The sequence below is a fragment of the Orycteropus afer genome, unplaced genomic scaffold (genome assembly GCF_000298275.1).
Source record: "Orycteropus afer afer isolate SDZICR_OR568_19922 unplaced genomic scaffold, OryAfe1.0 scaffold00038, whole genome shotgun sequence".
NCBI classification, from domain to species: Eukaryota; Metazoa; Chordata; class Mammalia; order Tubulidentata; family Orycteropodidae; genus Orycteropus; species Orycteropus afer.
The window spans coordinates 393,287-420,859 of record NW_006921625.1 but is presented as its reverse complement, the minus strand read 5'-3'; the positions used below and the strand labels follow the sequence as shown (position 1 = coordinate 420,859).

The following is a 27,573-nucleotide window of genomic DNA, read 5'->3' as shown; positions in this document are numbered from 1 at the left end:
AATGGAAGAAATGACAAGATAAAAGAGCTGAACAGAAGATTTCAAAAAGCAGTTTGAGAAGACAAGGTCAATTATTATAATGAAATGTGCAAAGACCTGGAGGTAGAAAACCAAAAAGCAGGAACAAGTTTGGCATTTCTCAAGCTGAAAGAGTGAAGAAAAAACTTAAGCATCAAGTTGCAATATTGAAGGATTCTATGGGCAAAATATTGAATGATGCAGGCAACATCGAAAGAAGATGGAAGGAATACACAGTCACTGTACCAGAAAGAAGTGGTCAATGTTCAATTATTTCAGAAGGTGGTAACTGATCAAGAACCAATGCTATCAAAGGAAGAAGTGGAAGCTGTGCTGAGGGAACTGATGAAAAACGGGGCTCCGGGAACCCACGGAATACCGACTGAGATGTTTCAACAAACGGATGCAGGCCTTGAGGGGCTCACTCATCTATGCCAAGTAATTTGGAAGACAGCTACCTGGCCAACTGACTGGAAGAGATCCATATTTGTGCCCATTCTGAAGAAAGGTGATCCCACAGAATGTGGAAATTATTGAACAATATCATTAATAACAGACAAGTAAAATTTGGAAGATAATTAAACAGCTGCAGCAGTATGTTGACAGAGAAGTTCCAGAAACACAAGCTGGATTCAGAAGACATGGAATGAGGCCTATCGGGTGGATCTTGGCCGGAAGCAAAGAATACCAGAAAGATGTTTACTTGGGTTTTATTGATTATGCAAAGGTATTTGACCCTGTAGATCCTAATGTATTATGGGTAACACTGGGAAGAATGGGAATTCCAGAACATTTATTTGTGCTCATGAGGAACCTGTACACAGATCATGAGGCTGTCATGTGTACAGAACAAGACGACACTGCATGGTTAAAATCAGGAAGGGAGTGCGTCAGGGTAGTGTCCTTTCACCATACATGTTCAATCTGTACGCTGAGCAAATCATCTGAGAAGCTGGACTATGTGAAGTAGAACACGGCATCAGGATTGGAGGAAGACTTAACAACCTTCGATACGTAGATGACCCAACCTGGCTTGCTGAAATTGAGGATGACTTGAAGCACTAACGAAGATCAAAGACAACAGCCTTCAGTATGGATTATACTTTAACATAAAACTCTCCACAGCTGAACCTATAAGCAGCAGCATGATAAATGGAGAGACGACTGAAGTTGTCAAGGATTTCATGTTATTTGGATCCATAGTTAACACCCATGGAAGCAGCAGTCAGGGAATCAGATACGACATAGCATATCGTCTTCCCCAGAGCTGGAGGGCTGGCCCCAGGTCCAATAGCACGATGTCTCAGGCAGGTGTTGGGTAGGAGGGGGAGGCTGGCAGACACCAGAACTGCAGGCCAGACTCCCCTCTCCCCATCCATGACTCTGCCCTTCACTGTGCAAATGAGACCAAACCTCAGGAGGAAGAGCTAGACAGTGGGTTTCCGAGGGGCAAGGACAACAAGGTGGCAGGGAGGTGCTTGTGACAGCCCCATCCGGGGTTTGAGGAAGAGAAACGGGGCCCTCGCAGGCACTACACATGGTCTCCTGGGCCTGCCAGCCTGCAGAGGTGCACGCCCACCAAGGTCTGGCCAACCACAGCTCACCCTGCTCCTCCCACTAGCTCTCTACCCTCCCTGCCCCAGGGGGTCCCCCAGAGCCAGAGCCTGCTGTCTTGTGCCCTCCATATGCACCACCAGGGCAGCCCAAGTGGGCAGGGATCTGGGGGTCCAGGGACCTAGTGAGCTGTCCCTGTGCATATCTGGAGGCAGAGACCAGCAGCAGCTGCAGGCGGGACTGCTCTGTGGAAGTAATGAAGAAGATGACCCAATGGGCAGATGGTTAAAGTCAAGGCTCCTCCATCAGCAGTCATGGCTGACAGAGCCCCCACCATACACAGGCCAACTGGTCTGACTCAGCCCCACTCTTCCCCATGGCTGCCCACAAACCCTGGAGATGCAGTAGCCAAGTCCACCTCTGGAGGTCCTGGGTGTCCTGGACACAGGGACATGGACACAGGGGGAACTGGTGTCCCCCTAGGGCCAGATGGGCAGCCTGAGTGGAAGGTAAGCACTTGTAAAATGTCTCTGACAATGTGGCACCTCAGGCTGTGGAGACTGAGGGCTCCAAGAGGAAGTGGTCTGTGGTTTCAGCTCTGGGGATGCCCCCCCTAAAGGCAGCCAACGTGGCCAAGGGCTGTCCCTGGAGTGGAGCCCCCTCTGTGAGGTGACCAGGCCTCCCTCACCTGCTCTCAGGCCCCTCTGAAGAAGGCAGAAATTCTTGGCCACGTCCAAGGGCCCAGCTGCCTATGCTGCCTACAACAGCCCCACTTACTTCCGCTCCCACCCTGTCCAAATTCTGGTAGGTGACACAGGGAAGGGTGGAGGACCATCACACACATAAGGGCGTGTGCTGCCCCCTAGCGCCCAGCAGGCTCCAGGTCACATCCCCACAAGTGCTGTCTCCTCCAGGGTTGAAGGTGTGTGCACTACAGACCCCTGCACACACTGGCACCCGACTCCTTGTATCTCAAGGCCACGTTTTCATTTTCTCTTTATTTGAAACCAAATAATCAGAATCAAGCAAGTCAGCTCTTCATGAACAAATCCAGAAACACTGTCTGTACCCAAATGTATGTGCACACACATACGTGTGTGTGTATGTGTGTGTGTACGTGTGTGCATGCATGCGGCTGACAGCCTACCACGTCTGGGCAAGCCCCTTACATGGGGCTCACTGAGCAGCAACCGCAATCCTGGCCGGGGCTGCTGGAGGTCCCCGGGGGGCATGTGCATGCACAGCAGCTGACTTCTGGCTCCTCTCTGCCGACAGGCGCTCCAGGCGCTCCGCGTAGAAGCCGTTGAAATCCAGCCTGGGGGCGGGGAGGGCAAGTCAAGGTCCTCCTGGAGGACAGGGCTGCGAGGCTGAGGAGCCCCTGCTCTGGGCTCCTTCCCTGGGACAATGCTTTGGACAGCAGATGCAGCACCAGCAGCTCGGCCATGATGGGCAAGGAATCCCCCACAACTGAGGCTTGCAGCCCACCCCGGTCAAGCTCTTGGTGATCAGGACGGAAGATACGTGGCTCACACACAGAGCAGAACCAAGAGCTCTGAGACAAAGCTGAAGCAAAAACAAGTCCCCACCCCCATCGCTTGCATAGGCCTGTGCCCATAGGCATTGGACCCCAGCCCCCTCTGCCCAGCCCACGGGTGGCAGGCCCCTGCCTCCTCTACCCACGGGTGCTGGGCCCTGACCTCCTCTGCCCAGCCCACAGGTGTCAGACCTCAGCTTCCTCTGCCCACATCAGAACCTCTAGTGCAGGCTGCACCCCAAACTTATCAGACTAGAACTGCCCTGGAGGGCCTTAGGAATACCGCCACATGGCTACATCTGAGGCCCACTGTACAGACAGGAAACTCCTACGGAGCTGGTCCCTGTCCTCACCCTCCGGCCCCTCTTCATTTTCACTGCTCTTGGCTAGTGCATGGCACCCAAGGGTGGTGAATGCTCAGGTAGACAATGCCCCTCACCCTTTCTCCAGTCAGGGACCAAGAAAGCCTGGACCTAGAAGGAATATGCAGGGCCCTCTCTCCCTGACCCCCTCCCATTCCCTGTCCTCCTCCTCGCAGATGACACTGGCGTCATTCCCCTGGTCCCACCCCACCTGGAGATGACGCTGGCCACGCTGTGCTCGCAGTCACTGGTGCTGTAGACACTCAGCCGGGCCAGGAGGTCAAGGAGATGGGCGGAGAAGTTCTTGTCAAACTTGTTGATGGTGGCCTCGAAGCCTGACGTCACCTGAGGTGCATCCATGTGCTCGGCCAGGTGCTACAAGAGGAGCCAGGGGGACCCTGAGCTGGGGCCCACCCGCAACTCTGCCTGCTCTGCCCTGTGACTCTCCCCTTAGCCCAGGACCAGCCTCCTGCCATCTCAGGGGACTGAGGCCGATGCTTTCACCAAGGCATTCTAATCCTGCACAGCAGCCACGCTCACACACCCACACCCGCTGGCCACACAGGAGCAAGGCGGCTGCCCCTCTACCCAGGCCTGAGCCCCAGAGGCTTTGCCACCGCTCTGGGCAGCTGCAGCCCCTGCCCCCTGCAGTGTGCACCCAGCTCTACCAAGTGGCCATGGCCTGGTGGCTGGTGTGTGGCAGAGCTGAGGGGGACAGTAGTCCCTCATGTGGATCCTACTCTGGGCTTCTGTTTTGAACAACAGGCTGGTGAAAGCTGTCTTTGTGTTGCGGCCCTAGCCTGTCTGACAGACAGGAGGGCCCTGGATGGTGGTCAAGCATGTACCTTCTTGGTAAGCTTCTTCCGGGCATTCTCCTCGGCCCGTTCAGCCTCCGTGGGCGGTCCCAGCATGGTCCCGTGCTCCAGTGTCAGACGGCCCAGCTCACTGTCCAACTTCATGCTCTGTGTGAACCTCTGTGGGGGAGAAGGGGCGCATATGGGAAGTACCCCATTGATGACAGCACGCAAACTACAGGGATGACTGGTGGTGACAAGTGAGGCACATCCCGTGCAGGAGTGGCTGTCCTCGGTGGTTGGGGCAGGCAGACGCTACTGAGGAGGACCATGGGTGGGATCGGCCAAGTGGGTCCTGGCTGAGCTTCTAAATCTCCCCTTCACACACTCATTGTGAGCAAATTTCCCTAAAAGCGTCATTTCTGTTCATGGTGTCCCCATTTGAGGACCCAGTGTGGCTCTAGCATCTGAGGAATCAGTTCCAACTCTCCCCCTCCCAAGTCTGCACCCTCTGTCCTGTCCCCACCCACAGGGCCCTTCCCCAAGAGCAGCTGTCCTTCCTAGCTCTGCTGGCTCAGACCCTCACCCTCTCACTCATTTTTGCTCACACCACCATGGTCCCTTCCTGTCCCGTGGTTTTTGGACAAATGCTTACGGTAGACTCTCAGTACAGACTTAAATGAACCAGGTAATTCAGGTTCTGACAACAAGACCGTGAAGGCATGCAGGAACAAGTTTCCGGCCCAAGGGCCAGGGGACCAGGACCAGGGACAGACACTCCATGGCCAGGGGTCAAAGTGTGAGGAACAGAGGCGTAAGAGGATTGGAGCAGAAGTACCGCGTCAGCATCTCCCACCCTGTGTACTGTCATACAGTAGGTGAAAGGCACAGGTACACTTCCTTGAATACAGCAGATGACGGAAGGGTGAGCTGGGGCAGCAGTGAGCACCCCACCCTGCGTATCTGTATACAGTAGATGAAGAACATAGATGGGTAGGGGTGGGGTGTGTCCCAGCTCTGTGTCCTTTACAGCTGGTGAAGGACATAGATAGATTGGGGCAGCGGCCAGCACCCTACCTTGTGTGTTTGTACACAGCAGGTGGAGGAGTGGGATGGGGCAGTGGTGAGCACACCTGGCACACATGCACACAGGGGAAGAACACAGGTGGGTGCAGGCAGTGGCGGTCGTACCTGCATGCAGTTAGTGAACATGACGCACACGGACATGAGCTTGGAAAAGGCCTTGAGCAGCTCAGGGGTGGTCAGCATGCAGTCCTTCAGGCAGTTGTCCAGGAAGCTGGTGTGGTGGCCTAGGACATCGTCAATGTTGGAGGCCTGTGTGGAGGGGCCGTGAGCTGAGTACTGTGGGCAGATCATCTGGGAACTTCACCCATGTGGGGTTTGGTTTTGGCTTTGTTCACGTCTATTGTGTTTTGCTTGCTAAATGATCCTGTGGTCTTTTGGGGAAAATTTCCCAATATCAAAACCCAGAACCAAACCCACTACCATCATGTTCGTTCTCATATGTTCCAACCCAATACGACAAAGGAGAACTGTCCTGCAAGGCTTCCAAGACTTCAGTCTTAATAAAGCAGACTGCCTCGTCTTTCTCCCACAGAGCAACTCGTGGGTTTGAATCGCCAACCTTTGTGTCACCGGCCAAGTGCTTAACCAGCAGGACTTTTCCTGCAGCACCAGTGAAAGAAGATGGCACTGGGCCTGCTGCTCAGGCCCCATCTGTGGGTCTTTAAGAGAAAGCTGGGGGCACTGGCGCTCTCTGCACCCTCAGCTCCCAGAAACTTGGATGACAGGGAACCTGGCTGCCGGGTGCCCCAGGCAGACCCAGAAAACACTGGGAGGAGAGGTCTGCCTCCCAGAGGTTTAGAAGAGAGACTGTGGAAGATGTTGTGCTGCTGAAAGCATGGCTCTCATGCTGCAAGAGGAGCCAGGAGAAAGTCCCAGTCCATCTCTGGTGCACACATGCGCACAGAGGCTTCACAGAGTCTGTAAACAATCCTGCCACCTGTGCCGCACACAGGGCTTGGTCTCTTTTGCAACATCCAGAGGCTGTTACCACCCTGCCACCTCACCCCCACTCCCTCTGACAGGGGACCCTCACCACTCCCCCAACGGAGGCCTGACTCCTCTCCCTCTGACATGGACCCTCAGCTCCACTCCTTCTGATGAGGGCCCTCACCCCTACTCCCTCTGATGAGGGCCCTCACCCCTACTCCCTCTGAAGGGGCCCTCACTCCCACTTCCTCTAATGGGGGGCCCTCACCCCTACTCCCTCTGACAGGGAGCCTAATCCCTTCTCTCTGATGGGGGCCCTAACCCCTTCCCTCTGATGGGGGCCCTAACCCCTTCCCTCTGACAGGGGCCTGACTCCTCTCCCTCTAATGAGGGCCCTAACTCCTTCCCTCTGTTGGGGACCCGACTCTTCTCACTCTGATGGGCAGAGCAGTGACCCCTCTCTCTCTGGTGGTGGCTCTGACCCCTCTGAGGGGAGAGGGGAGGGCAGCACTCTGGGGACCAGCTCACGGCAGTTGCACCCTGCCACCTGGCTCTCCGCAGACCTGTTTTGTAAACAGCGCAACTGACGCGAGTGGCCTATGTCTCGGGACTCGGCTCAGACTCACAGATTTCAGGTTTCTCTCTAGGATGTGCCACGTTGGCTCCATGACTTCAAACATCATGTAGTACTGGATGTTCTGCACAAAGTTCAGCATCCGCTGCCGGAGGGTGAAGGCGCCCGCAAACCTGAAGGGCACATGGGCGTCAGGGGGCACCTGCAGATGTGAGGGGCACGTGGACATCAGGGTGCCCGCAAACCTGAGGGGTGCATAGGCATCGGGACACTGGCAGACCTGAGGGGCACGTGAGTGTTGCGAGCACCCAAAGAGCTGAGGGGCATCAGGGGCTTGCACACAGGGCTATGCACTCTGCAGGTGCTGTTCCCCTGTACCCACTCAGCAAGGTCAACAACACTCACAGCTGAAAACACTATTTCCACCAAGCACACGAGACCCGCCCACCTCTCCCCCAGGAGAAGTGACAATGAGGCCACGGTACAGACACTATATCCCCAGACTCTCCTGATACCTGGGAGCATGACGAGGATGTGGTGTCCTACAGACGTGACACCCCTAGACCCGACACTCCCCGAGGAGCAATGACGAGGGCATGGGACACAAACGTGAGGCCCCCAGACCCTCCTGACGCCCACCCAGGCCAGTGACAATGAGGACCTGTGTACCCACCCTAGGCCAAAAGCCCGGGTGAGCAGAGCCTGAGCTCTAGGTCACCAGGCACATACTGTGAGCACAATTCACCTCACCCCACAGCCCCGCAGCCAAGGGAGGCGCTCACTAAAATACCAAGATTGCAAGCGTGGAAACGGAGGCTCAGTGCCCACTCAGGTCAGAAAGCTGGCGAGCAGCCCACTCGGGACCCCCACACAGAGTGCTTCCTTCCTTCCCCTGAGTTCTTAGTATTTAGCATCAATTTGCTCTCAAAGCAGTGCTCTGTACCACACCTCCAGGTCTGGTGGCAGACTATTGCGCTGTTCCCCACACCCTGGGATGCTGCCTGTCCTGCATGCGGAACCACCGCCATGCAGCCTGCAGGGCGGGCCAAGTTGCTCATGTGGAGGCAAACACGCGGACCCTATGAAGCCTCTCCCGGCAAGGCCCCTGAAGACGGCGCACAGACACACCACTTGGCTGAGTGCAGGGCGTGCTGCTTGGCGGTCTTGTTGCTGACCCAGACACTGCAAAGCTGCCGCTCCACATGCTTGCAGTAGAACATGTGGCGGAAGAGCATCTGGTAACGGGTCAATGCCTTCCTGTGGGACAAGCACAGGACTCAGTGAGCCAACTGCTCTGCTCCCATGTCCCCACCGGCAGACGTGTGCGGAGAGTGGCCTGGGCTCTGCAGGGCGAGGTAGCCGCGAGCATGCACGTGTGCCACCTCGCTCCCAGCGAGCCCGCGTCCACGCCTGCAGCTGGCCCTGTGCTCACCTGTTGATAATCAGCGACAGGGGCCACTTGACAACATAGTCGAAGGAGAAGGCCTCGAGGCCACTCAGTGTGAGCTCCGTGGGCTCAGCACTGACCAGCGCCTTCTCTTGCTTGGTCTCAATGGCCAGGACCCGCAGGAGCTGGGTGATGAGGTCATGAGGCATCAGCTCAATCTGGGAAGAAGGGACAAGGAGGCATGGTCTTTAGAGGAGAAGGCCAAGGGTCAGATCCTAAGCCCAGCCTGGCCCTAACCTTGGACCCTCAGCTGGAAAGACAAATCCAGATCAGTCACAGGTTTCTCTGAAGACTGAGTATCAGATGCTGAAGGCTGGCTCAGGCAATCCCAACGTCTGCTGAATCTTAACCCAAACCTAATCTACTTTCCATAAAAGCAAAAAAGGAAACAGACAAACTCCAAAATCATGTTGCCATATAGTTCACAAACAACGCAACACACTCCACGAGGAAGTCAGATAACTTCAAGTCCCTTACAATAAAGACCACAAACAAGATGGAAAATTGATAGTTATCACTGTCCGCAACTCTGAGGCACTCAAACGTCTGTCAGCTGCCAACGTTGTGCCAGGGACGACGCAACACCACCCACAAGCCGACAATGAGAGCACACAAAACACAAGAAGCAAAGAACCAGACAACACAAGGACAGGAGAAACACTGTGTCACCAAATGCCACTGCTGAAGTCCCCCGGCTGTGGTCCCACCCACTGAGGCGAGGCCAAGGTCTCCCAAGGTGGTCAGTGAACTCCACTGAGGCGTGCACCGGTCACCTCTTCTGATGCAATGATTTCACTTGTAGGACTTGACCTGTGAAAACCCCCCACAACACAGAAGGGCACTGCCCAAGGCAGCCCACAGGCACAAATCTAAAGAAACAGAACTGGTGATTCTCAGAGTGCTGCTAAGACATGCTGCTGGGCACCCAGCCTATAAATCAGAGGGGCAGAGGCTCATAGCACGTCCCGCAGAGCAGTGCTCATTGTCTTGTGAGGGTCCTGAGAGCTCAACACTCCCTGAACTCCCCCTCTACCTACCTCTAAAACAAACTGTCTCCTGCAAGGGAGGTGCTACAGCTCAGGGCTGACTGGCCACGTGTTGGTCAGGGTGCTTTTGCGCCCCAGATCAGAATCCAGAGCTCCCCATGCCTGGACGGTCACGTGAGTTTAAGAAATTTCACTTGACAGGGAACTCTTTGAAGTAAACTCTTAAACTAGGGTGGCACTACATCCATAACACATGCTTGATGGCATGCAAGGCAATGAGCAGGTACCTGTGAGAGCATCTCAGGAAAGCAAAGGCCTGTGATAGGGCCCAGAGGCCCCCACTGGGTGTGGCAGTGGTAACAGCAGAACCAAGCTTCACAGCCAACCAGCCTCCACCCAAGGCCTCAGAGAGGCCCATAGGCAGGCCCTCAGTACCATGAGCAATAGAACTGGACCAGGACCCAGCACACAAAAGCATCGGGCAGTAAAAGGGGAGAATAGGCAGTTCTTCCCAGCAGGGCCAACAAGCAAATAAGAAAAGACTCTATGGGTACTGAGTGGTGGTGGGAGGCCGGATCCAGCAGGAGCCCTGAGGGGCTCTGTGGCATCTAAGGATCCGCAGGACTCACGAGGTCTTATGCAGCCCCCTCTGGAGAGATGGGGGAGGCACAGGAGAAATAGAGGCAGCATGCAGACTCCCTGATGAGTGGTATGCTTTAGTGACAAGACCTGACACATAACATCAGACAGCACGCACAAGACACCTGACAACACAGGACACCACGGGCTCCTACAGATTTGAGGACTGTCCCAGACACATGGGCACTGAGGGGCTGTCTCAGATGTGGGGACACTAGGGGCCATGCAGCAAATGTCTCGTGGGGGCCTGGAGCAGGGACAGCCTCAGTGGGAAAGTGGCCCATGCTTTGTGGACCCAGTTGCTACCGATGCTGATTTCTTGGTATGACGATGGTAGGACGACACTGTAGACACTCTAAGGCAGCCAGACAACAGGATCCAGAAACTGATCTACTCCTACAACCTAGTTACTTCAAAATAAAAACTACTCCAAGTGGCTCTTGTACCAGCAGCTTGTTCAGTGGAAGAGAGCTTATTTCTAGAATTCTCAGGCAGGACTTATAGTCTCTGAGTTTTAGAGTCATGGACTCTGAGAATTCTTTGAAGTCACAGTCCACAGTACAATTAAAAGAGCCCAGTACAGGCATGTCCACTCGCAGATCACATGCATGCGCCACCAGGCTGACACAGGGTCACCTATGAAACATGCAACAATAGAGAGAAAAAAGCACCTGGGCACCCCAACCTCATGATCTGGGGACAGTGCCTACAACCCCACCTGCTGTCAGGTGCAAGAGCTTCACATGGCCACCACCCCGGAGCCTGAGACCCAGCACATCACCCATAGGTGCCACAGCCTGGGGTGCCAGCATGGTCCTAGCCACACCCAAGAGCTGCTTTGACTTCTGCCTCATGAGTTGGCTCCAAGTCTGGAGTTCCTGCTGGCCTCTCTCATTATCTCCCAAATACCTCTTTAGGTCTCCCAGTAATTCCTGCAGGCCTCTTTCTCTCAGTGCCTTCCCATACCTCCACAGCCCCCCACCCCATGTCTCCGCAGGTCCCCTGTCATTCCTGTAGGCCTCTCTCTCGGTACTCTGACGCCTACCTTCAGGTCATCCTTGAAGGGGTCTGTGTTGGCGGTGCTCATGCGAAGGGCCAGTTCCAACAGGGCCTCCAGCCGGGGGGGCGTGATGTCGTCCACTGGCCTCTTCAGCTCCTCCTCAGTGAGGTCCATGAAGTGCACGAAGAAGTCCCCCTGGGCCATCAGGAAGTAGCGCTTGATGGACCTAGTGGCAAAGATGGAAACAGAGGCCCCTCGTCAGGCCATCTGACATGGCAGAGTGGTGTGGGCTCATGGGAAGGTGAGGCTGGCTACTGGGCAGTCTCCTGCAGGTGAGGCCCACCCCAGAGACCAGCATCTGCGGTGGGCGGGAGGGCCTGGCTGGAGTTGGACACACGGCAGAGCTCACACAGAAAGCATATTAAAAAAAGCGAGGGAGGGGGCGGCTCTCAGTGACACTGAGCTCAGCATTAAGGGTCCTCTGAGACACTGGACCCGCTCCCGCCTGGCTGTGAAAGGAGGTACTGATGGGGTGGAGGGAGCCAGACCAATCACAGGGGTAGGCTCTGGCAGGCGCAGGACTGAGGAGCCGTGTCATTCTGGACAGCAGGGACTCAGGGGCAGATACCGGGACCTTGAGGGCCCCTGTGCCAGTGCTGACACTCTCCTCATGAAGCAACATGAGCAAGGTGCTGGTGGTGGTAGTGGCAAGTGTGCTAAATGCTGTGCAACATGGTGGGGGGCAAGTGTGCAATGTGCTGGAGGTGAGTGTGCAAAGTGCTGTGCAACACGGGAGGTGTGTGTGCAAAATTCTGTGCAACGTGGTGAGGGCAAGTGTGCAGAGTGCTACGCAACATGGGGTGAGTGTGCAAAATGCTGAAAGATGTGTGCAAGGCCTCGCACAGTGTGGCAGAGTGAGTGTGCAGAGTCCTACACAGTGGCAGCACTCTAATTTTTAAAAATACAACCCACAAAGTGACCTCCCCTCTCAAGGAGCTATTCCAGGGCCGTGCATTCACAGGGAGACCAGACTTGACGCGTGTTCCCGAACCTCAAGTGTGCAACCAGCTCCTTCTCCTGCATCAAGAAGTCCAGGAGGACCTTGCTGGCATAGTTGAAGGCCTTCTCTATCTGCTCCACGTACGCCCGCTCCTTCAACGTGTAGGTGATCTCCTTGGCCACTGGGCATGTCACGTCGTGGCCACACTCCCGCACCACGTTCAGGTATTTTCCTAGTGAAGAGAGAAGACAGCAGAGGTACCACTGTGCCTGCAGAGTAATCCCAGGCCTGAAACCTGCGCACCCTTGTCTGACACACAGTAGCCACAGACAACGGTACAAGAACAGGGTGGACCTCTGTTGGTCCAATGGAGAGACATGACTCCTGCTAGGCTTGAGAGCAGTGGCTGGTTGCCTAATGAAAGCCCTGGGCAGTTCTCTGCCACGTGACGGCTCTGGTGCTGTGGCAGCTGTCAGAGCCAATGAACCCGACGCTGGTGGACTGACACACATTCTCTGGGAAGTGGGGACAGGGCACACACGTTGCGGGCAGCCTAACCCGGGGGGTGACACCCTGCTGAGCCTGCAGGAGAGCCCCTCCCACCCACTCCAGCTCTCAGCTCTCAAACCCACCTGTGCTGAGGACCTTGTCCGCCATCTTCTGCAGGAAGGCTGGGATGTGGGGCTGCACCACGGTGTACCGCTGGTCCCAGTACCTGTCATTGTAGTCCTCCTGGATCTTCTCCTTCCGCAGCTCATGCTCCTCCACCATGAACTCACTGCACAGGCATGGAATGTACTCAGACGCGGCGGGCTGCACACCCAGCAGCCCAGGCTGGGAAGGCAGGGCCGCCAGAGCAGGACGGCGGCGCGCCAGGCAGGCATGGAGCAGATAGAACAGCTACCAGGACAAACACCCCACACCCCACGTGGCTGCTCTACGACCTCACTGCTGGCTGGTGTCCAGGCTGGTGCAGACCTGGCTCCTGCTAAACCTAGCATTCCCTTCATGACGGATGCAGCAGCCAAACATGCTCATACCGTAAAACACGCTCCATGCTGCAGAACCAGCTGCGCTCCCGCCACACCTCAGCCACCTCTCACTCTGGCTCCGCACACACATTCCTTACTAGGCCCTCACTGGAAACAGTTTTCTGATTCGTTGGTAAAGAAACTCGCATTTCTCCCCTGAAGCTACTGCCCTAGAATCATCTTTAAGCCACAAAACAAAGAAAAACAGACCCTAACATCTTCTTAAAACTGAACAGTAGCTTAGCTTAACAAGCAAAAAAGAGTCTGCCTTGAGCACTTCACTCTTTTAAGAGCTTTCCACAAGGGATTAAGTTGACAACAGCAACTCTAAAGATTGCACAGGAAGCTCAGGGACAAGGAGTTCACACTAACGGGGTAGAACAGCTCAGAAAGCGTGTAAGGATGGCGGTACAGTCTGAGGGGTTAGTCCGCATCCCTGAATGGTACATACAGGAACCACTCAACTGGCCCATGGCTGTTCATTGAGTAGTTCATGGAGGAACTGGTGAATGGGTGCATGCTGTTGTTTGTTTGTACAGAAATTTTTTTCTTTATTGGAACCTTAAAGACTTGAGTACATCAAGTAAAAGCAATTTCTAGGGGAAAAATCATTAAAAAAAACCCCGAGTTTATGTATATTCTGAGAACTCTGGTGGCGTAGTGCCTAAGGCATGTGACTGCTAACCAGAAGGCTGGTGGTTCAAACCCACCAGTCACTCCTCGGAAGGAAGGTTGAGCAATCTACTTCCGTAGTGATGCTGCCTCGGAAACCTAAGTGGGGGTCGCTGTGAGTTGGGATCGACTCAAGGACAGTGAGTGATATACATTCTAAACAATAAAATAAATGTAATTTAGAAAACAACAAACCTGCTCACTTCTGTACCATAGTCTAAAAATAAAATTGACAAATACGTCTCAACAAACCACAGCCCTGGGAGCAGGGTGTTGGACTTCATGTACTTGGCCACGTCATGCTAAGGGTGTGCCTAGATTTTGCTAGGCGGTTAAGAGCCTCAACGTGGGGCTTCAACCCTCCTCATTCCGAGAACACAGCTGCTGAAGAGCAGTGGTACACACTCACCACTTCCTCAGAGCCAGGTGACCTCAGGAGAGGTGGCTGTGGGGCCTGCTGGTGACCTCAGCAGAGCCAGCTGTGACATCTATGTGGTGACTGGTGTGGTACCTGTGGCGGTGGTGGTTCAGGAACGCCCAGAGTGGGGCCACTGTCGAGGGTCTGCCCCGCCTGTGCCTCAGGGGCACCCACCTGTACGGGTCGTCGATGATCCCACGGTAGATCCACTTCTCCAGGATCTCGAAGTAGGGGACACTGGCGGCCTTGGTCAGGTACAGACACAGCTCTTGGGCCTGGCTGTCGCCTGTGTAGTTGAAGCTCCTGTCATGCAGCAGACTGAGAGTTGAGCCCCCAAGACACTCGCCCTTATCCACAGACGTAGCTGCAAGGAAGGAGGCCATGAGCACCTTCCCCAAAGACCCCCGGCCCTTGTCCAGGACAGTGGCTCCTTTAGCTTGTCAAGAGCAGTGGTCACGATTCTCCTACTGCCAGTCTGTGTTTACGTGAGGTTACAAAGGCTTTGTCCTCATACCCTGGCTTCTGGAAATTACAAACCCCGGGCACTGCTCCCTCCCCTCCCCACGATGAGCCCCAATTTCAGTACGAACTCCTCCATCTGGTGCCAGTACCACCCCCAGGGCTGCCATGCTCTTGTCCCTTGGGCAGTACCGAGCGAGGCCAGGATGTCCATGGTACGCATGGTGGGTTGGATGTAGAACCAGAGCTTCTGCAGAGAGAGCAGGCCCTGCCTCTGTAGCTGCTCCAGCTGAGTGATGAGAATCAGGTACTCCTTCACCAGGGTACGCATGGCAGCCGCCAGGGCGTGGTTCACCTGCCCATACTCAAAAGATGACTTCTCCTCGATGAATCTGCAAGAAGCGAGCACAGAGCACCCTGCTAAGGGGCACCTACCTTCCCTGAGGGAGGCTAGTGTGTGGCTGCCCTTCCTCATATGCAAGCAACTGGCTCACTCAGCCTCCAGTCCTGAGGGGGTGAGGGATGAGACATGTGGGATGGGGCACAGGGGGTGGGGCACATAGGGATAGGGCACACTGGCCCAGAGTTCCCTGGGCTTCAAGACCATCGGGAGCAAGGCTGGCCATAACCTGAAGCGGGGACCTTCTGGGAGAGAATGTGGCCCCTGCGGTGACAGGTGTCCTCTCCCTTTTGTAGAGCAAACCTGGGGTGTACCAGCTGAATCAAGGCCTGGTCCTGGCACCTACCTGGTCACAGTGGAGTAGCTGGCAGCCACAGGGAGAATTCTGTTTACCAGCTCCCTGACAGACAAGTCCAGGTTGGGGTCCACAAGGAAGTTGCGGCTCTGCTGGCCCGTGAGGGGCTGTGCAGTGATGTACCTGCCATCCACTCCGGCCAGCACATACAGCAGGTCCTCCACTACGGCCGACTCCTGGGAGGTCAGAGGCAGGGCACCTGTGGGGACGGCACGGTGTCTGCAAGCAGCCAGCATCCCTGCCCCGTCCCCACACTCCTATCCTTCTATCTGGTTAGTCGTGCTCTCTAATCCCCTCCCTGAAGCTGCCTCAGACAAGCACAGTTACAAATACAAGCCAGTGAGCTTAGCCTTGACTCGACCCAGGGGATTCTCTGCTGAGATTTCCACCCCTAGGAAAGGCACACCTGGTTCCAGAGCTGGTGACCACCGCTGCGACCACATGGGATGCAACAGCAGCAGCAGATCCACGTGAGGATCTTCTACGTTTTTAAAGCCTAAATTCAGGAACTTTAAAAGCACCACAAGTGTCGTATGATCTGAACATACACATCAGGTAGATACGTTCCTTGGAGAAAACAATCATGGCAGAATAGAAAGGCTGTGTATACACAGGGAGACAGCTCAGGGGGCGGGAGCACATGGAGGGAAGGACACAGGGAAGAGGTAACTATGGGGAGGAAGTGGGAGGGGAGCTGTTACATTATGAGAAATTGTGGTCCATGTCATGAGATAAAATGTGTATGAACTGCTGTATGAAAAATGAATTTGCTCTGTAAACTTTCACTCAAATCACAATAAAAATGGAAAGAAAAAAAAAAAGCACTGCTAGTCCAATTGGCACGCCAGTCCGTGAGTCACAGCTTGATGAGCTGGGCTTACTCTGGGGCAAAGCAGAGAACCTGCCATGATGCCCACTACAGGCGCAGAGCAAGGCCACTGCTGGTGCCACTGCCTCCTGGGGTTGCCCACTCTGCTCTGGCTGAGCTGCCCTGCCAGGCCAGAAGGGCTGCACGCAGGGGCAGCAAGACAGCACTGCCAGAAGGGCAGCTTCAGGTGAGGCACTGTGCTCCAACTGTCCTGCACCCAGCCTCACATCCGTACCAGCTTTGTGAGAAGTCCGCGGTCAGTCCTAGGGTCAGCCCCAGACCTGGAGGCTGGCAGCTCAGGAACCATCAGTGTCACCACAGGACACACCCAAACCCCAACTCACAACAGGCAGGCACATCAACAAACGCCCCAGTCAGGCCCTTACACACCTATGGGCAGAGCAGTGTCCGTGCCCACCCCTGAGCTGGTCAGGAAGTCCCCGGTGAGTGCGGACCGCTCATACACCCATGCAGGGAAGGTGGGGAGGTGCTGGCCCGAGTTCCTCTTGTTCTGCTTGTCTCGTAGTGTCTTTCTTGTGAGTTCCAGAGACTAACAGGGACATGTATGGACACAAAAACAAGAACATATGTTCACACAAACATAAAACACACGCACCTTCCAAGAAGAAAAGACCCATCAGGTCACATACCCAAGAGCTCAAAAAACCATTGAAACTAATGGCCTGTGAGCTGCCACCAGGCGCTGGGGCAGGCAGGTGGTCCACTAGCCACCATCAAGCCAGGTACTGGGGTCCAGGGGCCACACCACCAGGCCAGGTGCTGGGCAGGGATCCAGGGACGCTGCCCCTTGTGTCGGGAGCCCCTGGTAAATCACAAGCAGTGGCCGAGCCCCAACTCAGGAGCCCAGCTCAGACCTGACTCTCAGGAACCTCAATGTGTCAACACCCTCTCCTGACAGTGAAGCACACCCCTGAAGAAACAAATGTCAAAAACTGAGAGGAACAGGGGGCCAAAAGCACTACTGAGACCTAGGACCACCCTCAAGTGACAAGAACATGAGGCCATAACCACTGCTGTAACCAAGGCTCACCCTCGATAGACAGGAACATAGGGCCAAAAGTACTGCTGAGACCCAGGCCCACCCTCAACAGACAGGAACATGGGGCCACAACCATTCCTGAGACCTAGGACCACCCTCGACTAACAGGAATTGGGGCTATAACCACCACCTTCACTAGGCGAGTCTGGCTTTCCAGCAAATCGAGACCTACTGCAGGGCCAGTCTCTTCTGGTGGTCCAGGATTCGTGATTACAAAACAGTAAACCCTGAAACATTTGCTCATGGTCAGAAGCAGAGCCTCTGTCTTCCCTTCAGATCCACTTTCTTTTTTTTCAGTTTTATTGTGATTTGGGTGAAAGTTTATAGAACAAATTCATCTTTCATATAGCAGTTCACGCACACTCTAATCACACTGACTGTAATCTCCCACAATGCAACAGCTCCCCTCCCACTTCTTCCCCATAGCCACCTCTTCCCTGTGTCCTTCCTGCCCATGCACTCCTGCCCTGAGCTGTCTCCCTGTGCATACATTGCCCTTCTACTCTCCCATTTACCTAATGTAAATGTTTAGCTCACATGCCTGTATTTTGTTTAGCAGAAGCCACAGGAATGGGTTCAATTCCAGAGCTGAAAGGCAGCTAGGGGCCACAGTCTCAGTGTTTCCATCAGGCTCTATCGGACCAGCAAAACCTGGTCCTCCCCCTTTTTTTAAAAAAATAATCTTGAGTTTTGTTCCACATCGTTCTCCCACTCTATCCACAAACCATAGAACCGTAGCCCATCGGCTGCAACCCCAGGCTCGATGGATTGACAGGTGCCATAAGAGGGAAGGTGTGCCCCCAGGAGCAGATGCCATACCTGCTGTAGCGTGCAGCCTGTGGCCACACTGCCCAGCTGCCTCCTCAGTTCCTCAAGCTCTTGTGTGGAGATCCTGGAGGCCGAGGCAGGAACGCTGAAGCTGGGGCCAGAGCTGGCTGCAGCAGTGGCGGTGAGCTCAGCCCGCTCTTTCGCGTTCTGCTGCAAGTACTGCAGAGTCTACAAACAACAGAGCTGGGTAACTGGGGAAGGGTCACCATGCTTGTGCAACTCGGGGAACAAAGTAACCCCCACTGACTTCTTCCCCAATTCGAAGGAGTACCCTGGGGAATGAATGAGGGGTCACTCCCGTAACCAATGAGCTCCATCTAGCCTCCAGGCAGCCTCCTGGAGGGGGGAGGGCATCATCTGCTCTGACGTCCAACTCTAGACCCTTCGTACTGGCACAGCCAGCTCTGCCAAGTCTCAAAATCTCTTCGCAGCAAAGTCTCGCTTGTTCCAGCTGCCCCCTTACCTATTCTCAGTGCTGGGGGCCCACATGCACCACCCTCATCTTTTAGTCCTGAAAAGATCCAGGGCCACATGAAGTAAGCCTAAGCACCTGACACATGCAAGAAGACTCTTGAGGGCCAGCTTCCTTCAATCTGAACGTATTTTTCACTCAATATGAAAGTAACATGAGTACAAGATAAAAGACTCAAAAGAATGCAGCCTAACACACGACAGGCTTCGGTCTCCCCGCCCCTTGCTTCCCGGAGGCAGCTCTGCTCCACCCTGACTCCCTGTTCGTGCTGAAGGCGCCACACGCAGTACAGTAAGAAGCAGAGTGCGGAAGTGAGGCCACAGGAGGGGGAGAGGTGTGGTAAACAGGTGTGACACAGTGATCCCAATGGCAGACTACAGAGTTTCTATCTAACGGATCATGTCTCACACCTGAGAGGTTACTTAGAGCCACCATCCCTGGCAGAAGGCCCCTCAGGAGTCTGTATCTCATTAGCCTCTCGGGCCTGGAAGGAACGCCTTTCACTGACACTCACTACACTGTCCTAGCTGGGCCCCACAGCACCTCCTTGTCCTCTGTGAGCTTTGACAGCAGGTACACCAGCGGGTCCAGGCTCCGTGTGTTTTTAGACTTCAGCTCATCGTACTTCTTCAGGAAATCTTCCGGGGTACGAGAGAATTCTGCTATTTTAACCTTGACAGCATGAACATAAGCGACTTACTGACAGGAAGTAATTAAACACTTAACACACACCTTCAAGAAAATTAAACACAAAAACCGAGACACTAAATTGGGCAGGCCTGAAGTAATAACGAACTACTACACCAAGATCTGCTATTAAACCATGCATGCTCTCCTCTATGTCCCCTAAGGCTTACGCCAGGTAGACGCACTGCTGCTGCTTTTCCTGGCAGGTGTTGGATGCTGGGATCCACTCCCTCTGGAACCAGCTGTGATGCACAGGCTGGGGGCTACATCCCACACAACAACTCAGGTTGTTCCTTTCATAATAAACCAAACAGAACTGTGGTTCCTGGACTTTTGTTCTGTTGAGCTAACTTACCTAAATCACCCCGGAACCATCATTCAACTGAACTACAAAGCTTCCTAGTTTGTTTTTAACTAATGACTTTGTGTTCATCTTGTACTGAACACGTATGGTTCTGAACTACAGATCATTTAAACAAAGAAATGACACTTGAGAAGGATTTTGTGTGCCTGGAACCAGGAATGTGTATCCTCCTGAGACACAGGGAGGCAATGATTGAGAGTCAGGATTTAAGTCTCTCCTTGAGCCTCCACTTGTATCTCTGTAGTCTCTGTGAGATGGGGGAGTGACAGGAGATCTCATGAGCACTTGGTAAAATCGTAGGTTCTTCTAATACTGACACACAAAAGCTTTCAGCCTGTGCTGTCTACCATCATCACTGCCTGCTGGGTGGCACTCACCTTGGCACTGTGTGCAGAGACAGTGGTTGTCACATATGGGGTCCTATTCTTCTGAAGCAGGTCAATGTAGACCTCAGCCCCATCGCCACCACGGACACGCAGCAGACTGAGCAGCTCGTTGACATCATGGTGGATCCGGAACTCACTCATGGCTCCAGCTGACACACTGACATCACAACAGGAACCCCTAAAGGGAGCAAAAGGCCACCGACAAGACCAAACCTACAAAAAGCCTTGAAAAGTAATTGAGTTTGGCCACGGTTGGGGCTTTGTCAAGACCAGGAGAGTCCTGGGATGCCCCTGCCCCCCAGTGTCATACACCAACCTTAGATCTAAGCCACTATGCCTTGAACCCCAGCCCTTACCAGGGCTTCCACTTGGCTCTAAAAGCCTGAGCCTTTCAAATGAGCCCCACCCAGTGCTCTGGCCCAGGGCCATCTCCTCCCCCCTCCCTCAAGTCCACCCATGTGTGTAATTGCTTTCATTCAGATTCAACGCACCCCTGTGCCCCTCGGCTGGGCAGGGTCCCACTTTCACTCATCTGCCCTGCTGGGTCTGAGGGTCTTGCCATTAGTCATAAAACCGGCACCCCACCACGTAGAGAGCAGTGGACTGCATGGGGACCTCCACTCTGCCACTGATAACGGTCCCAGCAGCCATGACTACTGAGTCTCCTGACAAAAGATATTAAGACGAACACTTGCAGCAACAGAAGATCCAAAACTCAAACAAGGCGGACTCCACAGGCTTCACATAAGTGCTGTGGCACCCAGCGCACAGTCCCATCCAGACCTGTCTGTGACTCTCCTGAGGGGGGTCTTTCATCAGCTTCTCAAAGGGTCTTATCACCCTAACAACATGCAGCTTGCTCCTACGTATTAAGCTGGGGCTCCACGTCAAGTGAGCTAGGCTCTAACCCCATCTCACAGAAGACACCTTCCTGGTACGAAGAAGTCAGCCTCACGGTGTCTACGCATTAAACACCAGTCAAAGGCAGAATGTGTCCAACAAGCAAAGTGGAACATGAATGTGACTGGTAGTCAATCCCTGGAGCATGTATGTCTGCATCGAGAGGCACTCGTGGTTAGATGGGAAACACAGGGTGCGGCCATGGAGTCCCAGGTGGCCTCAAGCCTGACGCAGCCACTTCCCGGCTGTGTGCCTGGACAAGGAGCCTGTCCCTTCTAGGGGATGCTCCTCAGAAGCAAGAACGGCCAGGCTTTGTCTCTTATACTTTGGTCATCTTGTCAGAAGGGTCAGGTCCCTGGATAATAGGCTAAAGGGTCAGTGAGAAAGGCGAAGACCCTCAACGAGAGGGACTAGCACAGCAGCTGCGATGATGGGCTCAAGCACTGCAAAGGGGATGGTGAAGGACGGGGCAGTGTCTGTTCTCTTGTACACGGGGTCACCATGAACTGGGACTGACTTAACAGCACCTAAGCACAACCATCAACACCCTGTGGTGCCTCACCTGAAAAGGAAATGACACTGCCTCCCCACAGAGCTGCTGTGGACTAGAGACTGCTACCCAGCACTGGACCTGCCCACAGGGAGCCCTACAGCGGCCATGATGCAAAAGCAGAAACAGCTGCTGGGCTGTTACCGCACAAGGCCAACGCCCTGGAAAGGCTGACTCTGCCATCCATAAAGTGGTGGCACAGACAGGGAATGGGACCTGCATCTCTGACACCTCGATGACCAGTGTCTTAGAACACAGCGGTGCCCAAACACAGCGCTCAATACATGCAGGACGGGAAAACCCACAACGTTCCCACTGCCAGTTTCTTGGGCAATGTAGGCCGTCTGTGTGCTGCTGAAACAAAACATCCTCCACCAGGCAAATGCAGCTAGTGAGAGATAGTTCTGAAGATCAGTTAAGTGAACATTGTTTTCAAAAATCACCTTCAATGTAGAGCAAAACTCAAAATCATTTGGAAAAAAAGTGGGGGGGGGACCAGGTTTGCTGGTCTGATAGAGAGCCTGGTGGAACCCCTGAGACTATGGACCCTAGCTGCACTTCCGGTCTGGAACTGAACCCCCACCTGTGGCTTTCAGCCAAACAAAAGACAGGCCTATGAGTTGAACACCTACCTGAAGTAGATACACTCCTTGGAGGGAACAATCGCGGGAGAAAGAAGGGCTGTGTATGCACAGGGAGACAGCTCAGGGGGCAGGAGTGCGTGGAGGGATGGACACAGGGAAGAGGTAGCTATCGGGAGGAAGTGGGAGGGGAGCTGCCGCATTGTGGGAAATTGTAGTCAATGTCATGAGACAACGTGTGTGCGAACTGCTGTATGGAAAGTGAATTTGCTCTGTAAACTTTCACCCAAATCACAAAAAAAAAAAAATCACCTCCAAGAAACATTTGTGGTGGAAAAGAAGGCATGGTGTCTCCCACGCAAATGTGAACACTAGGAGCGCGTGCTGCTGCTCTGCCTGCATTCAGGGGACAATTCCTGCAAGAGGGCAGCCCTTCACTACAGGCAGGGCCATCCCCAGGGAACCTGCGGAGACCTGCAGGGGCATCTCCGGGTTGTCACAGCGACTCCAGGGCCTCCTGGATCCAGTAGACACGACGCGGGCCACTGAACGTCCACAGAATCACGCACCCAACGTGCTCCAGCGTCCGCACTGGAAAAGGAGCACGTTTCCCACACATCAAACGACCAGCTGACCAGACCTCTCTGACGCCTAGGGTGCACCTGCGCTCGCTGCCACCCAGGAGGCCGGCAACCCGCGTGAACAGAGCCCAAGCCTCTCGCTGCGCGCGCCCCCGAGGAACGGACGGACGGCAGGCACCCCGGACGCGGCGGCTGAGCGCTCAGAGCGAACGTCACCGACGACCTGCGACGCCGTCAGGAGGCGCCGAGTACACACCGGCCGAGCGCGAGACCACGCAGAAGGCCACAGCGACTCCGGAGCCCGCCCCGGCTCGGCCACGCCGCGTCCTGGAGGGGGACGAGCCAGCCCCGGCGAAGCACCGCCAATCGCACGCCCGGAGCCCGGCCTGCCCCGACGGCCAGGCCACGCTCACGGTCGGCGAGGGCACGGGGCCCCCCGGCCCCCAGGGGGCTCCGCACCAGGTGGCGGGCTCGGCGCGCTTGGGGCACTTTGCAAAGCCCACCGGGCTCAGCTCGGCGGCCGGTCTGGGCGGCCACGAGCGTGGGCGCCACGGTGTGGGGCCCCGAGTCTCTCGCGAACCTGAGCCTTTCGTCCCGACAGCGGCAGGACGCCGCAGCCCCGGAGAGGGTCGAGCGCCGGGGCTGAAGAGGACCCGAGAGGCGCCTGCCCGGCGGAGGCAGGACTACGGGCGCAGCGCGCCGGGACCACCACACTCACCTCAGAGCCCGCGCCTCCCGGCCCCGAGCCGTCGCAGCCGGCGGCGGCGGGGGAAGTGACGTGCGCGACGTCACATCCGGCTCCGGCCGGCGGCCAGCAGACCGTGGTGTCGGTGGCGCCCGGCGATGCAGCTGCCGCCCGCCCTGCGCGCCCGCCTGGCGGAGGGCCCCGGTGCGGCTGAGCCGCTGCCAGTGGTGCGGGACCCCGCGGCAGGGGCGGCACCCTTTCGTTTCGCGGCGCGCCTGGTCCGCTTCCCGCGAGAGCACGAGTTCTTCGAGGTGCGCGGCGCGCGCGTGCCCCCTTTTGTCTTCGTGCGCGCGCGCGCGCCCAGGCAGTTACCAGGTGGAGGGGGCAGCACTTAGGGGGCGGAGCGCAGGGCCCCTCCCACGGTGCGTGTCTGTTCCAGGAAGGGGACGTGCAGCGGCACCTGTATCTACAAGATGTGTTCACGCAGGTGGCTGAGGCGCCCGAGAGGCCCAGGTGAGCGGCTTCAGGGCCCGCAGCGCCGCCCTCTTCTGGTGGCAAAGCGCCACACTCACCCCACACCCACCCCCAAGCCTTGCCTACGTCCCTCGCCTGTAGGACCCTCTGCCAAGCCCGCTTTCTGTACCTCGCCCTGGAGGCCTTGGCTCCACTCCATCCTGGTCTGGGAGCTCCGCGCACTGTCGCCCCGCGCTTTGCCGCCGAAATACCTGTTGTCACCAAGTCCATTAAGACAGTGAACCGGTAGGACAAGGTAGAACTGCCCCCTAGAGTGTTGAAGGCTGTAACCTTTAGGAAGGCAGAGTGCGGCATCTTTCATTCACGCCACCGTTAACTGCTGCCCATCCCACTAGCAGCCCAGGGCTTAGCCACTGGGCAATCAGGGCTCTGCCAGACTTACCTTTAACGGTCCCAGGAAGTATCACATGCCCTGGACCACCCTCCGGGGCTTTGCGTAGCTGGGTTCCCCACCATCTGGCTTGTTTATGAAAATTTCATGCAGGGATAGTGGGGTTTGGAATTGCAGAAGGAACACCCAAGTTCTCACCAGCCTGCTTAGGGAGAAGGTCTGAACGGGCACTCTCCTCTCAGGGTGCCCGAGTTCCCCTGCCAGGTTGCGGGCTGCTGCCAGGTGTTTGACACCTTGGAGGGCTATGAGCACCACTACCACACACTCCATGGGAATGTCTGCTCCATCTGCAAGCGGGCCTTCCCCTCCGGCCACCTGCTGGACAGCCACCTCCTGGAGTGGCATGATGCCTTCTTCCAGATCCTGGCTGAGAGGCAGGACATGGTGAGCAGTCGGGCTGGGGTCTGGGTCACCATGCTGTCAGGATGTCCTCGCCTCCCTGGGGTGTGGGGCAAGAGCAGCAGCCCCTTTCCGGCTGGGCCTGTGCTTCCCCGGAGAGCCCCTGGTGGGAGCTCTGGGTCACTTCGATGGAGCGGCATGTTGTCTTTCAGTACCGATGCTTGGTGGAAGGCTGTGAGGAGAAATTCAGGAGCAGCCATGCCCGAAAGGAGCACATGGTGAGGAGTCACCTGTACCCAGCGGACTTCCGGTTTGACAAGCCCAGGAAGAACAGAGGGTACGTGCAGTGTTAGGTGCCTGCTGCGCCCACGCCACAGTGTCACTATCCCATTCCCAAAAGCTTTCAGGCCAACTCCAACATGGGGATTTTAGGATATGGATGTCACAGTTCGGCTCTGTGAGTTTCTTGACTTCAGCTGCGAGTAGCAGAAACCCAAACACAGGGGGGTTATAAGCCAGAGGAGGTTAGACGAGTGGGGGTGGTCAACGTGCACAGGGGCAGGGAGCGGAGCCTCTGGCCTGTCCAGACAGATCTGGTCCTCAGGTCTGCCCTGGCCCGTTTGCCCTTGAGGAGCACCCCTGCTTTCCTCCTGCTCACATGTCTGGCTCACACCTGCCCCTCCACAGAGCACATTGGGGCCACAGCCCTGCCACATGGAGGAGACAGCCTCCAGAGCCGGCAGTGGCTGATGTGGTCCTGGAGGCTGTGCCCAGGCTGTGAGCCCTTCCTGTCAGGCCCTCTGGTTTCTCACTCCTCCTGTGCTGGGTGTTCAACACCTAACTGTTGGCTGGCCATGTTACCTCCTAGAGTGTTCCATACATGGCTCATTAACGAATACACCCAGCACTTGACGTTGTGGGGACATACCTCTGGGAATAGTAGTTCTGTTGGCGTGGGGTTTTCCTGCTTCTTATTTTACTGATTCCTTAAGGTCACCTTGGGAACCAGCTGAAAAGTGCCCTCACCCAAGCCTTTTCAGACCAGCCCTTTTCCCACACGGTACTTGCTACTCATAGTGAATAGCTGTGAGAGCACTATGACAGGGAGGCTCTGCCCACAGTCTATGGCATGGTGTATAGTGCACATGGGTGCGGCGTGTGCTGACAGTGTTAGGGGTAAGGGTACAAAGACCTCATCCTCTGGTTACCTGTAGTGAGTTCCTCACAGTTGTGAAAAGGTATTTGCTGCCTTTGGTAGGTACTTACCACATGGCCCTGTAACGATGCTACTTTCAAACGACAGAGTAGTTATTACGGATAGATCTATAAAATACAGCATTTACCACATGAATGTTAACTTAACTGTACAGCTGTTAACTTGTGTTATTGTGCTAACACCCTCCTTTTCCCGGAAGTCAGAAGTTACACTCTAAGTGGACTGTGCCGAAACCATGGGGAATGCCTTCATGAAAACATGCTGTCTCTTCCCCACGGGTCCCTGTCAGGGAAAGACGGGCTGTGGGGCTAAAGCGTTATGGGCCACTGCTCACTGCTCTCTCCTCTACAGTCCAGCACCCCCGGGAGCTGTGGTGCCCGTGTCAGCCAAAGCCCTGGGGGGTCATGGCGAGCAGTCAGAAGACGCCATGGAGGTCTCTTGCAACGGACCCGTGGTGTCCCTGCCAGCACCCGCGGAGGAGGGCTGGGTCACGCCAGAGCTCCCCGGGAGGCGGGCCTATAGCCACAGGTCAGTGATCTGGGACTTCTTCCTGGACGCTTGAGTCTGGGTTCTGGCTCAGAAGGGAATGTGTCAGTGTGGCGGCTTCTGCTACAGGTGGAATCCCAAAGACTTGGGTTCCTGGAACCCTAGAAACACAGGCAACAGAGCTGCACCCATTGCATTCCTAACTTAATTGGAGGAGCCTGGCCTACAACTGTCCATGTTAAACTGGGGCCTGACTTTCTCGTATTGACTGTGCTTGTATCAGGTTAAAATTGATTTTAATTTCAATTCTGGGGAAAACGTTTAACAAATGGAAAAATCCCCGCAGATTTCAAACAAAAAGGAATTTGAGCTTGCACATCCTTTGACTGCTTGTCAGTTGCCTGGCTTGGCCTGCAAGCGAGTCTTGAAGGCCAAGGTGTTCAGACATGGGGAAGGGTGCAGGAAATCTGTGCCTGAGAGCAGGGCAGGAGCACCCTCTTGGTGGGTGTTTGGGAGAGTATAAGCCAGAAAGGCTGTGCCTGGGTCTGCATGTCCTACATTGTGGAGGCCTGCAGTGCAGGGCTTGCTAAAGAGAGGCTGTGTGGACTGCTGTGACCAGGGACTGATGATGGTCCAGGAAACTCAGCCACTGAACAGCTCACGCTCCCTCCAGGGTCCCTGCCACCATCTGTTTTGGTCAAGGTGCATCCCGGGGTTTTCAAAGCACCAAGAAGAGAGGCAAACACCATTGATGGTCCCAGGGAGCAGAACCCAGAGGTCCCCGATGGCCCAGGGGGGATGTGCCTCCCAGGGGCAGTGGTTCCGGGTGTGGGCTGCTGCTTTCCCTGGATCAGCTGTGAGCTGCCCTGGGACCCGACTTCGGCTGCCCTCTCTCTCAGCTCCTTGGCGAGTGGTGTCCATTACCAGAAGCACTAAGCTCATGCCTTCTGGACAGTGACACTGGCCACTGCCCAGGAAGGAGGTGGATGCTGCCGCCCACTGTACAAATCTTGGTCTGGAGCATGTAAAATAAATGTTTTTCACTAACAGTTTCTGGTCATGGTTTCTGTGTTTTTAGAGAGAGGGAGACAGGGCACCGTTGTCCCCAAATGTGGTTTCCAGCGCTGTTCTCAGAGGGTTTCGTGGAGCCCTAGAGCTAGCTTCTCAGGTTGGGGCTGGGGTGATGCCCACCAGACTCGGTGACCATGGATGGCTTTGGGGAAGATGCTCTGCCCTCCCATCCGTTCCTCATTAGTGGTCACATGTGTGAGGTGCAAGTTAATAGAGCCAACACGTGTCTTCATGTGGCAGCCAGTACCAGGAGGGGAGTCCACCCTGCAGGAGCGTCCGAGGAGGGCTGGGCTGCAGTCACGAGGCTCCCTAGCAAAG

The 27,573-nt window shown here is 55.4% G+C and overlaps 2 protein-coding genes across 2 annotated transcripts; one reads left to right on the top strand and one right to left on the bottom strand.

The window, feature by feature from the left end:
• Positions 1-2,748: 2,748 nt before the first annotated feature.
• TUBGCP2 (tubulin gamma complex associated protein 2) lies at positions 2,749-20,062 on the bottom strand. The gene is made up of 17 exons (XM_007936780.1): positions 19,913-20,062; positions 19,028-19,156; positions 18,004-18,180; positions 16,515-16,674; positions 15,248-15,455; positions 14,694-14,893; positions 14,217-14,406; positions 12,554-12,699; positions 11,973-12,153; positions 10,967-11,147; positions 8,282-8,454; positions 7,978-8,106; positions 6,902-7,022; positions 5,454-5,597; positions 4,314-4,442; positions 3,680-3,843; positions 2,749-2,887 (listed from the first exon to the last, which is right to left on the bottom strand). The coding sequence occupies exons 1-17, from the start codon at positions 20,060-20,062 to the stop codon at positions 2,749-2,751; spliced, it is 2,721 nt and encodes a 906-aa protein (XP_007934971.1).
• Positions 20,063-23,376: 3,314 nt separating this feature from the next.
• On the top strand, positions 23,377-26,936 carry ZNF511 (zinc finger protein 511). The gene is made up of 6 exons (XM_007936873.2): positions 23,377-23,529; positions 23,658-23,731; positions 24,326-24,527; positions 24,695-24,819; positions 26,050-26,226; positions 26,858-26,936. The coding sequence occupies exons 1-6, from the start codon at positions 23,377-23,379 to the stop codon at positions 26,934-26,936; spliced, it is 810 nt and encodes a 269-aa protein (XP_007935064.2).
• Positions 26,937-27,573: the final 637 nt, after the last annotated feature.